Consider the following 13182-nt stretch of genomic DNA (forward strand, 5'->3'; position numbering starts at 1 on the left):
AGACAGAACACAAGGTAATTATTCACTACCTTGCTATACGTTCCACCGCTGAGAACAGCTGTTGCATAGTGTGTGTGTGTGTGTGTGTGTGTGTGTGTGTGTGTGTGTGTGTGTGTGTGTGTGTGTGTGTGTGTGTGTGTGTGTGTGTGTGTGTGTGTGTGTGTGTGTGTGTGTGTGTGTGTGTGTGTGTGTGTGTGTGTGTGTGTGTGTGTGTGTGTGTGCATTGTCCCACACAGACTCGGAGATGTCTCCACGTGTAACAGGTGGACCACAGTAACATTTTGGTGCAACTCATGCTGTGTGTGCAAGCCTCACCTATTGAACACAATTTTGCACACTCAGGTGGACAAAACCCAAATTGCATATTCATGAAGCAAATGCACTAAATTAACAAAATGCACTATTTTGTGCATTTAATAGGCACAACCCTCTGTGCTCTCTGTTAGTAACTCAGGATGCACTTTTTTGCGAGTGCTATGGTGCTTACGCATGCTTTAAATCATGCAAACCTTGAGTAATTCAGGCCCTAATTCTCATGGTTATAATTTCCTGGCATTTTTTTTTTACTGGCAAATGCATATTGAGGACTCAAACGGCTTCCAGTCTACTGGTTGTTGTGATATGACTGCAATCGAGACAACTTCCTCAAGTGGTTTGACACATAAGTCATTATCAAGGTTGCTTTCCTGATGAGCCCAAAAATTCAAAGTGCATAATTTGTACCTTTTTTTTCACTTCCTACAGTATCAGCACAGCAGGTGTTGATGTGACTGGTTATTACCCCAGTGTGTGTTTGTCCTCCCAGTTCGACCTGGACTCTATTTGGACTTTCATCTTTGGGATACCAGCCTGCAGTGGGTCTGTCGTGGCGTCTGTCCACAGCGTGTGCACCGAGGCCGCCTTCCTCCTGCTCGCCATGCTGCGCAGCATGCTTAACCTGGTCAGAACCGTAAAACCACACATTTACTTCACAACTTTACACCGGAGTGATGACAGCAGAGTTTGCACCGCTGCTTCTTTGTGTGGAGTTTGAGTAGAAATGAATGGTTTTTTTGTTTTTGTTTTTTTTTTTTTTTTTGTTTTTGTTTTTTTAGGGGATGTGATTGATGTTTTGTGTCTTGTATCTCGTTGCAGCCGTGGCAGTCGGAGGAGGAAGGATCATGGCTCAGGGAGTACCCGGTTACCCTCATGCAGTTTTTTAGGTATCTTTACCACAATGTGCCCGACCTTGCGCCGATGTGGCACAGTCCGGAGTTTCTGTGTGCGCTGGCAGCCACAGTCTTCCCCTTCAACATCAGACCGTACTCTGAGATGGTAAGCTGCGATATGTATCTAGATACATATGTTACTGTACCCTGTAGGGACGATACTTTTTATGATGGAATGATTTGGTGCATCCATCCATCCATCCATTTTCTTCCGCTTTATCCGGAGTCGGGTCGCAGGGGCCGCAGCTCAAGCAAAGCCTCCCAGACCTCCCGATCCACACACACGTCCCCCAGCTCCTCCGGGGGAACCCCAAGGCGTTCCCAAGCCAGCCGAGAGATGTAATCCCTCCAGCTTGTCCTGGGTCTTCCCCGGGCCTCCCCCCAGTGGGACGTGCCCGGAACACCTCTCCAGCGAGGCGTCCAGGGGGCATCCAGAAAAGATGCCCGAGCCACCTCAACTGACTCCTTTCGACGTGGAGGAGCAGCAGCTCGACTCCGAGCTCCTCCCGAGTGACCGAGCTCCTCACCCTATCTCTAAGGGAGCGCCCAGCCACCCTGCGGAGGAAACTCATCCCGGCCGCTTGTACTCGCGATCTCGTTCTTTCGGTCATGAGCCAAATCTCATGACCATAGGTGAGGATCGGAACGTAGATCGATCGGTAAATCGAGAGCTTTGCCCCCCTACTCAGCTCTCTCTTCACCACGACGGTCCGATACAGCGACCGCATCACTGCAGATGCTGCACCGATCCGTCTTTCGATCTCACGCTCCATCCGTCCCTCACTCGTGAACAAGACCCCGAGATACTTAAACTCCTCCACTTGAGGCAAGGACACTCCACCGACCTGAAGAGGGCAAAGCACCTTTTTCCGGTCGAGAACCATGGCCTCGGATTTGGAGGTGCTGATTTTCATCCCGGACGCTTCACACTTGGCTGCAAACCGCCCCAGTGCACGCTGAAGGTCCTGATTTGACGAAGCCAACAGAACCACATCGTCCGCAAACAGCAGAGACGAGAATCTGTGGTTCCCAAACCAGACCCCCTCTACACCCTGGCTGCGCCTAGAAATTCTGTCCATAAAAATAATGAACAGAACCGGTGACAAAGGGCAGCCCTGGCGGAGGCCAACGTGCACTGGAAACAGGTTTGACTTACTACCGGCAATGCGAACCAAGCTCCTGCTGCGGTCGTACAGGGACCGGATAGCCCTTAGCAAAGGACCCCGTACTCCCGGAGCACTCCCCACAGGGCGCCCCGAGGGACACGGTCAAACTCCTTCTCCAGATCCACAAAAAACATGTGGACTGGTTGGGCGAACTCCCATGAACCCTCGAGCACCCGATGGAGCGTGTACAGCTGGTCCAGTGTGCCGCGACCAGGACGAAAACCACACTGCTTCTCCTGAATCCGAGGTTCGACCATCGGTTGAATTCTCCTCTCCAGTACTCTGGAATAGACCTTACCGGGGAGGCTGAGGAGTGTGATCCCCCTATAGTTGGAACACACCCTCCGGTCCCCCTTCTTAAACAGAGGGACCACCACCCCGGTCTGCCAATCCAGAGGCACTGTCACCGATCGCACGCGATGTTGCAGAGGCGTGTCAGCCAAGACAGCCTCACAACATCCAGAGACTTAAGGTACTCAGGATGGATTTCATCCACCCCGGGGGCATTGCCACCGAGGAGCTTTCTAACCACCTCGGTGACTTCGGCCTGGGTAATGGATGAGTCCGCCTCTGAGTCCCCAGTCTCTGCTTCCTCTTCGGAAGACGTGACGAAGGGATTGAGGAGATCCTTGAAGTACTCCTTCCACCGCCCGACAACATCCCCAGTCAGGGTCAACAGCTCCCCACCCGCACCGTAAACAGTGCTGGTGGAGAGCTGTTTCCGCCTCCTGAGGCGTTGGACGGTTTGCCAGAATCTCTTCGAGGCTGACCGATAGTCCTCCTCCATAGCCTCCCCGAACTCCTCCCAGACCCGACTTTTTGCCTCTGCGACCGCACGGGCTGCGCCACGCTTGGCCTACGTGGGACTCCTTCTTCAGCTTGACGGCATCCCTTACTTCCGGTGTCCACCACCGGGTTACTTACTTCCGGTGTCCACCACCGGGTTCGGGGATTGCCGCCGCGACAGGCACCAGAGACCTTGCGACCACAGCTATGAGCAGCCACATCGACAATGGAGGTGGAGAACATGGTCCACTCGGACTCCATGTCTCTAACCTCCCCCAGGATCTGGGAGAAGCTCTCCCGGAGGTGGGAGTTGAAGGCCTCGCTGACAGAGGGTTCCGCCAGTCATTCCCAGCAGACCCTCATGATACGTTTGGGCCTGCTAGGTCTGACCGGCTTCCTACCCTCCCAGCGGATCCAACTCACCACCAGGTGGTGATCAGTCGACAGCTCTGCCCCTCTCTTCACTCAAGTGTCCGAGACACATGGCCGAAGGTCAGATGATACGACTACAAAGTCGATCATCGACCTCCGGCTCAGGGTGTCCTGGTGCCACGTGCACTTATGGACACCCTTGTGCTCGAACATGGTGTTCATGATGGACAAACTGTGACTAGCACAGAAGTCCAACAACTGAACACCACTCGGGTTCAGATCGGGGAGGCCGTGCTTCCCGATCACCCCCCTCCAGGTCTCACTGTTGCCGCCCACGTGGGCGTTGAAATCCCCCAGGAGAACAATGGAGTCCACAGTCGGAGCGCTATCTAGTACCCCTCCCAGGGACTCCAGGAAGGTCGGGCACTCTGCACTGCCGCTCGGCCCATAGGCCGAGACAACGGTGAGAGACCTGTCCCCAACCTGAAGGCGTAGGGACGCGACCCTCTCGTTCACCGGAGTGAACTCCAACACTTGGCGACTGAGCTGGGGAGCAATACGCAATGCGACCCCAGGTCTCAGTATACTGCAGATCTTTGTATAATGCCGACAATAATTTTCCACAAAAAATAAGGATATGCCAAAAGTGCCATTGTCAATTTAAAATACATATTTCAAGAAGAATGATGGACAGTCATCAGGTTTTTACTACTGTGCTTCAGCATGATTGCACTCCCTCTGTTAACCCCTGGGGACAGCACTGCATACAGGAGCAGAAAGCACAGCATAGAAGAATGAGCCAGCTGTTGTTAGCATAGCATCAATAGCCTAGAATAGTTTCCCCTTTCTGAGCCATGGCCCGTGGGAACATTTTTCTGTGACACCACCTGCCACCATCAGTCACATTGATTTTGTTTTTAACTCGCAAAGTTAAAATTCCTGTGACCAGTCTAGTTTACACCAACTTTTGAACTTTTACGAGTTTGAAGACGTGGACATAAGAGCAAAACACAAGGATGAAAAATGTCCGCTTTTTTCCAGTTGCCTGGGTCATTTTTTAGATCAGTATTGTTCAGTAGGAAGTGTTAAGTGCTGTACTTCATCAGGCAGGTTTTGGGCAGCTTCGGGGCCCTTGAAGTAAAGCTGTTGTTTTATTTCGCTTTATCTTAATTTTCTCTGCTAAAACCCTAAAGCGCATACGTCTGTGAGTAATATTTACCTTTTTATGTTAAACTGACCTGTTATGGTCTTCTGAAACAGTTGATAGATGTATTTTATAGCTTAAAAACGGGAGTGATGCTAACACTTTAGCATGTCTATGGCGTTTTCGATGTTAAAGTTAGCATTAAGCTGTTTGTGTGCATTTGTTTTCTGTATAAAAATGAATTAAATTAAATACACTCAGCGTTTGTTGTAAAAGAGTCAAATGTATTATAAATTGTATTTTTTTTACTTATTTTAATTTATATATTAATAATAATAGCAACAACAGTAATAATATTAATAACAACTAATAATGCTATAATTCAATTTTAGAGAAAGACAGAAAGAACCTGATGAAACAAAACACAACAGAACAGAAAAAAACAACTAACAATGAACATAAATAAATATAGAAATAAATAATAACAGTTTCCTGTGAACACCTAGTAACTCGTACACCTCCACTTCATCCCTGTATCCTGTGAAAACACATTCTTTATATTTTGTTTTAAATCTTGAGTGTTTGGACACTGCTTTAACTCCTCACCCGCACCATTCCACAGTCTCATCCCATAAAATGAAATGCAGAATCTTGTTTGTGCTGATTTTATTAATTTTAAAGTTGTTTTTCCCTTTTAATTGATATCCCTCCTCTCCCTTCCTGAACAATTTCTGTATGTTTTTGGTAAAAGGTTTTTGTTTTTTACAAGATGTGTGCTGTTTGGAATTTTACTGTCTGTTAATTTTTATATTTTTGATTTTAAGAAGAGTGAGTGAGTCTGGTCTTGATAACGACATTATGAATGATCCATATTCCCCTTTTTTGAAGAATAGTTAGTGATTTTATTGAACTCATGTAGTTATTACCCCAGATCTCTACACAGTAATTGAAATCTGGTAAGACTGTGGAACAGCGTAGGATGCGTAGTGACTTGTGATCCACAACATGTTTTGCTTTGTTTAACACTGAAATGCTTCTTGATATTTTGTTTGTATATAGTTGGTGGGTGGTTTCCAACTGATTTCCTCATCTATTATTGCCCCAAGAAATTTATTTTCATTAACCCTTTCAGTATGCACCCCATCTATCTGTATTTGTACTTGCTCATTCGTTCTGCAGTTCCCAAATCACATTAGTTTTGTTTTATTTAAGTTTAATGACAATTTGTTTCGGTCAAACCATATTTTCAGTTTGTTCATTTCTTCAGTGATTTACTCCAGAACTATCTGCCTTCAGAACTGCTGCATCCTAGTAAGAGCAGAATACTACTGGAATGAATTTGAATAAGAAAAGTTGGGGTTTTTTTTCTCACTTAAATGGATGCTGCACGTACTGCAATTTATTGTCTGGAATAGCCCCAGATTGCATTTCAGAGCTTCTAGCATTCAAAAATTTTTGCTGCTTTCAGCCGCTGCTATTCGCTGTAGCCACAGAATGCGCTGACTCTCTGATCTCTGCTGTTTGCGATTTGATGCGAAGAAAATAAGAAATATATTTCTTATTACTTTAATTATTGGTTTAAAATTGCAAAAGCTATGACTATAAGCTTGAAATACAATTGAATTGGTACATTTTCAGCAACATTTCAGTTCATTTTTCAGAAATTCTGTGCTGGGTGGCACAGCCAATTTGAACCCAAGAGCCAGGTGGAAATTTGCAGTACTGGACGGGGCCATCTACCATGGCTAGAACCCTGCTCTGGTGTGACTTATATTCAGAAAAATCAACCATTTGTTATTAATAATAATAATAATTGTAATGAGTACTTATGTAGGACATCCCCAAAAACTAAACAAACTCTAATAATAAAATAATAAATGCCTGATAATAGTAAGTCAGTAATCAGTGGTATGGATCCCTGTCAGTACTCTGCTGCCGTTTGTAGTAAATAGAACAATTTTTATTGTCTGTTTTAAATTTGTTTATTGTCTCATGGTCCTAAGTTATTCTCTGTGTTCGTTTTGTCTGACTATGAAGCACTTTGGTCACCCTCTGGGCTGTGGAAAGGGCTGTATAAATAAACTTTGATTGATTGATTGAACTAAGCCGAAAACCATCACATTAAGTGAAGATTGTGCACAATAGGATGGAACATATAAAACTTGTATGAATCATTGCAACAATTACACATTTGCCCAAACAAATTAAACTTAAGTAAATCATCTTTTTTTTTTTCTTTTTTTTTTTTTTGCCTGTGTTCAATCCAGGTTAGTGACTTGGACGATGAGGCAGGTTCTCCCACCGAGGAGTTCAAAGCCTTCACTGGTGACTCGTGTATGAACCGCAGCCAGTCTGAGTATTGTAACGTGGGCACCAAGACTTCCCTGACCAACCACCCTGCCAAAAAGTATGTCTTTGATTTCATGAGGGTTCTAATCATGGACAACTTGTGTATGACTCCGGCCAGCAAGCAGACACCCATCGTTGACCTGCTGCTGGAGGTCAGGAGATAGCTTTATAATGATGTTTAATGATGGTGAAGTTCTGTTTCAGCATTTTGCTTTAAAGTGTCTTCTGGTTTCTTCCCTCCAGGCCTCGCCGGAGCGTTCCACCAGGACACAGCAGAAAGAATTTCAGTCAAGCATTCTGGATGGTGTCATGGAGCATTTGCTGGCTGCTGATGTCCTTCTCGGTTAGACCAAATCTCAAAACCCTTCCAGTTCAGGGTCCAGTCTTTGTACGAGAGTATAAAATGAAGCTGTATTGACTGGACCTCTGTAGAATCAAGTATCTCAACATTTAGATAGATAGATTTAGAGCCCTATCTGGAAGTTCTGTGACGCTGAGCTAAAGCGTAAAATGCAAGTGCATTTGGGGAGTGTCTAAGGCCACATCTGAAGTGTACTTCAGTCACTTAATTAATCAGGGGTGTGTTTTGGTCATAAAATGAAATAAATCAATCAGTGTGACCGCTGTTGACAATGCTGTCAAGCTTGGCTGGCACCCCATCACCCCTTGGTCACATTAACTACAAGAGACAGAGGCAAAGCAACCAGCTGCCATTCATTTTCAAACAGAGTAGTCATTTTACAGTGAAAAGAAACAAGTGGGTGCTATGGCACCATGTAGGCGGGTCCAAAATAGATGGAGAAGTCTGTTTGATGCAGATGCTGACCGATGCAGTACAGCAAATGTTAATCCGAATGACATCAGACAAATGTTAGTTGGTTGTTGGTACTGTTTATAGTTATTTATTATAAAGCTTATGTTTAAACTGTAAAGCATCACACAAATCAAATCAGATTTATTAATTTATATAGCGCCAATTCACGATGGGATCGCCTCAAGGCACTTCACTCAACACAACTTGAAAAACAGAACAAAATGAAGTAAAACATCAAAAAGCACAGTAAAAGAATAGCAGAAATAGAATAAGAAAAAGAATAAAAAACATAGACAATAACATAAAATGCTAACAGTAAAACGGAAAAAGATAGGTCTTCAATCTAGGCACCTCAGTTACAGTTCTTTGTCAAAAGGATTTGACAATGAAATGATAGGAATCACTGACATTTTTTATGTTTGATATTGGAAGAGGTATTGGTATTTTAAATGTTTTACTTCATAATATCGGTATTGTATTGGCCCCCCAAAAAATCCATATTGGTCAAGCTTTAGTGAAAGCATGCCATTATCTTTTTTATCGCGGTTGTGATAATTCATCATGTGTGATGTTATGCTGACGGGTTTTTCCGGTTCTTCTCCCGGTGCAGGTGAAGATGCCTCACTGCCTATTAGCAGCGGCGGCAGCTACCACATCCTGGTCAACAATGTCTTCTACTTCACCCAGCGAGTGGTGGACAAGCTGTGGCAGGGCATGTTCAACAAGGACTCCAAGCTGGTAGTGGACTTCATCGTGCAGCTCATAGGACAGGTGCAAATCTATTTCAAACAAAGACACAGAGAGCCGTTAGGTCAAAGATACACAGTCAGGTAAAATTATGCCCAGAAAATTCCAAACATTTTTGGTTATGGTGAAACAGGTTATAGTAGTTGTATCTGTCAACTGCCGATCAAAACCAGTACACTACATAAAATTTATTACATACATCAAATATACTGTAGGTGGATAAAATCGCACATTCATCATGTACAATCTTTTGATGTTATTTACATTAAAGTGTTGTTTTTGAAAACATATTAGTGATTAAAAATATTAAAAAGTCAAGTTTACAGAATTTTCTTAGTGTCAATTGGCATGAAAGTGGCATATTTTCATTGATAGATAATGTGTAAATGGATGGTTCATATCAAACAGAAGTCATGCTCTCACTGTGAAGTGGGTTAATTATAATACACATATGGCGCTCTCTTGTGGCATTTTGGACAGCGCTGGCAGTTGACTTTCCACTGATTTGTGTGGCCCAGCCTTTTTTATGTACAGTAATTGTAACCTTAGTTAATGCTGTCTTCAGCTGTTAAAACATCAGATATTTACAAAACCTGAATGAGCCCTGATGGGTTTTTGCCCATGTCCAGACCACAGCACTGGAACAGCACCACAAAGACCAGCAAGCAAAATATATCCGGGTCTCTGTTACTTGCTTTGTCTTGTATATTCTTGTTCCTTTTCAGAAGTCTAGTCACTCATGTTGTCCTGTCCAATCCCCTCTCACTACAGTCCAAGAGGCGTTCCCAGGGTCTTTCCCTTGACACCATCTATCACTGTCTGAATCGGACTGTGCTCTACCAGCTCTGTCGGCCCCACAAGACGGTTGCTCAGCAGGTGGCACTGCTAGATGCGCTGCGCGTCCTCACTGTCAATCGGAACCTCGTACTCGGGCCGGGAAACCACGACCAGGACTTTGTGGCTTGTCTGGCTCACTGTTTCATCTGCCTGCACAGTGGAAGGTAACCTCGCACATGAGGATGAATGAAACCTTTTATAAGTAGTAGCGGTTCACTGTCGTATTTTCTGCATTTGATATAGTGAAGCTGATGTGTCAGAAGATAATTTAAAGATGAATTCTCATTTTAATATATTTTTATTAGCCCACATCCATGTCTGTTCTGACACAGTACTAAGCACTAGGTAGGCCCCGAGACCTGTACAGTACTACTCTTCCACCAAATTAATTTAGTCTCACTGTTTTGTTTTTTTTTTCTTTTCACAAAATGCCAACTTCATTCTTGTAAATCACTCAGTGACTCATCTTCAACCGATTATCCAGGATCAGGTCGCGGGGGCAACGGCTCCAGCAGGGGACTCCAAACTTCCCTTTCCTGGGACACATTAACCACCTGTGTCTGGGGGATACCGAGGCGTTCCCAGGCCAGTGTCAGGATGTACTCTCTCCACCTAGTCCTGTGTCTTCCCCGGGGTCTCCTCCCAGATGGACGTGCCAGGAACACCTCCCGAGGAGTTATCCTTACTAGATGCCCGAACCACCTCACATTGCTCCTTTCAACGCAAAGGAGCAGAGGCTCTACTCTGTGCTCCTCACAAATGACCAAGGTTCTCACCTTGTCTCTAAGGGAGACACCCGTGATCTAGTTCTTTCGGTCATGACTCAGCCCTCATGACTATAGTTGAGAGTAGGAACGAAGATTGACCAGTAGGTTGAGAGCTTCACTTTTTGGCTCAGCTCCTTTTTCGTCACAACAGTACGGTACAGCAAATGCAATACCATCCCTGCTGTACCAATTCTCCAGCCAATCTCACACTCCATTGTCCCCTCATCTGTGAACAAGACCCCAAGGTACTTGAACTCCTTCACTTGGGGCAAGACCTCATTCCCTACCCAGACTAGGCAAACCATCAGTTTCCTGCTGAGAACCATGGCCTCAGATTTAGAGGTGCTGATCCTCATCCCAGCCACTTCACACTCGGCTGTGAACCAATCCAGTGAGTGTGGGAGGTCACCGGCAGATGAAGCCAACAGGACCACGTTATCTCCAAAAAGCAGTGATGAGACCCTGAGCCCACCAAACTGGAAACCCTCCTCCCCTCGACTACACCTTGATGTCCTGTCCATGAATATCACAAACAGGATTGGTGACAAGGCGCAGCACCCAAACAAAGCTCTTGCTTTGTGAGTACAGAGATTGGATGGCCCTGAGAAGGGACCCCTTCACTCCATACTCAGGCAGCACCTCCCACAGTATCTCTCAGGGTACCCAATCATACGTCTTCTGCAAGTCTACAAAACACATGTAGACTGGATGGGCATACTCCCAGGCACCTCCAGGATCCTTGTGAGAGTGAAGAGCTGGTCGGTTGTTCCATGACCAGGATGGAACCCGCATTGTTCCTCTTCAATCAGAGGTTCTACTATCGGCCGAACCCTCCTTTCCAGCACCCTGGAGTAGACTTTACCAGGGAGGCTGAGTAGTGCGGAGTTGTGACTACCTCAGTGACTTCTACCAGGGAAATTGACCATGATCCCCCATCAGCTTCCAGCTTTGCCCCTAATATAGCGGGCGCTCCGGTCTGATGCAGAAGTTCCTCAAAGTGTTCCTTCCAACACCTGGTTATCTCCTCAGTTGAGGTCATCAAAGTCCCATCCTTACTGTACACAGCTCGAATGGTTCCCCATTTTCCTCTCCTGAGATGCCTCACGGCCCGCCAGAAGCACCTTGGTGCAGGCCAGAAGTCCTTCCCCATATTTACTCCAAACTCCTCCCACACTCGCTGCTTTGCCTCCCTCACAGCTGAGGCTGCTGCCCTTCGGGCCTGTCGGTACCTTTGCAATTACTTCCAGAGTTCTCTGAGATAACATATTTCGGAAGGATTCCTTCAGTCGGACGGCTTCCCTGACCACCAATGTCCACCACAACATTCGAGGGTTGCCGACCTTCAAGGCACCTAAAGCCTTCAGGAGGCAGTACCTTGTTGCTGTTTAGTGCATACACACAAACAGTTTTTTTGAAGACTAAATCTTCACATGCTTGTCCTCATCAATTACAACTTTATTGTCTGAACACACATGGTAAATCTTGAGAACAGTTTCATGGAGGACTGTATAATGTGAGTTTTTGTTACAGAACACACAAAAATTCATAGTGTTCATCGTTTGATGTTAACGCAAACGTGTGGAGTGCCAAGTAGTATAAAAATGATTCCCTTTTTTAAAGAGTTTGGTCTTGCAGTGTGAGACCATGATTTAATAGCTTCATTCATTTTCTAAGACCAACACATCTTTTTTATATAATTCCTTTGGAATGTAAGTTGTAAGACCAGGCAAAAAGTAAAAAGTGTGATTTATAGCTCAGAAAATACAGTAACTCTCTCAGCAAAGTGTAACGGGACATGTGCTGTGTCTGTGTTTGTAGCAGTGTGGAGGGCTTTGGTCTTGAAGCAGAGGCCAGGATGACGACCTGGCACATCATGATGCCCACCGAGAATGAAGCAGACTCCACACACAGCCATGACATCAGTGAAGGTCAGACTCATGCTGTGTACATATAGTTCTTTAGGCTGAACTCAACAATGTCCGATTTTTCTGTTTTTATTTTTTTGTCTGATTTCAGTGTTTGTTTGTTTTTTGTCTAGCTTTGTAATGTCACACATCATGTCTGCATTCTCATCACGGGCCCACTTAAAAGTCTTCTCCTGTTTTTAAATGTGACCCGAATAAGTGTGTGTGTGTGTGTGTGTAGTCTTGGATTTGTTCAATTTTATTTTCCCATTGCGATATTTATAGTACCAGTAAATGCAACATGTTGGAAGACTTTTCCAGTTGAGAATATTTCTCACCATTAATGGTAGAAAATTATTTTTGCGCCCCCTGCAGGACGGCAGCTGTTGCTGAAGGCGGTGAACCGGGTTTGGATGGAGCTGATGCACAGCAAGCGGCAGATGCTGGAGGACATCTTCAAAGTGTCTCTGCCATGCAATGACAGAGGCCATGTGGACATCGTAACAGCGCGGCCCGCCTTGGAAGAACCCGCCCTGAAAAGCTGGCAGAACCATCTGGGTGAGGGTGGAAGACACAAAGGGACACCGATGTTACAATCAGCTGTGAATGGAGGCTTTTTTCTTTCCCCATATGAACGTTAAAAGAGGTGTAATTAGGAAACTACAAGGCAAAAATACCTCTGGACATGAAACACGAAAGGTTAAGGCTGATAAGTAGTGTAAGCATACCATTAATGAGGATGTGGTCATCTCGATTAAGAATGAATTGGTGGAAATATGACCTTGATTCCAATGACCTTGACTGTCCTCTGAATGATGGACTTTGCCAGTACAAGTCCATAATCCACCTGTGTTAAGTTTGGTCCAAATATGGGGATGTTGATTTTACTTAAATGAGCTCTTTAAGGGTACTTTTGGGGTTGACCTGTATCTGTACACCATGTTTGGTGGGAATGGAGCATTTTCAAGATCCCGCTAGACAGTGCCTAGGCGCATGCGTGATGACGTCACAACTCTATCCAGTTAGGGAGACGTGGTTTCTTTCAATAATAAGACCTGTCAAAAAACTTTCTCGTGTGTGGTTAGAGT

The 13182-nt window shown here is 45.2% G+C and overlaps 1 protein-coding gene across 4 annotated transcripts in view; it reads left to right on the forward strand.

The window, feature by feature from the left end:
- The window catches only part of wdfy3 (WD repeat and FYVE domain containing 3), a 168797-nt gene that overhangs the window by 118879 nt on the left and 36736 nt on the right, over positions 1-13182 (forward strand). For all 4 annotated transcript variants that reach the window (XM_034171177.1, XM_034171178.1, XM_034171179.1 and 1 more), the window contains 8 exons: positions 806-940; positions 1135-1314; positions 6944-7177; positions 7269-7368; positions 8450-8610; positions 9358-9587; positions 12009-12118; positions 12470-12652. In XM_034171177.1, coding sequence (XP_034027068.1) covers positions 806-940; positions 1135-1314; positions 6944-7177; positions 7269-7368; positions 8450-8610; positions 9358-9587; positions 12009-12118; positions 12470-12652 — 1333 coding nt within the window. The remainder of the gene's footprint in view (positions 1-805; positions 941-1134; positions 1315-6943; positions 7178-7268; positions 7369-8449; positions 8611-9357; positions 9588-12008; positions 12119-12469; positions 12653-13182) is intronic.

Source organism: Thalassophryne amazonica, chromosome 5, assembly GCF_902500255.1.
Source record: "Thalassophryne amazonica chromosome 5, fThaAma1.1, whole genome shotgun sequence".
NCBI classification, from domain to species: domain Eukaryota; kingdom Metazoa; phylum Chordata; class Actinopteri; order Batrachoidiformes; family Batrachoididae; genus Thalassophryne; species Thalassophryne amazonica.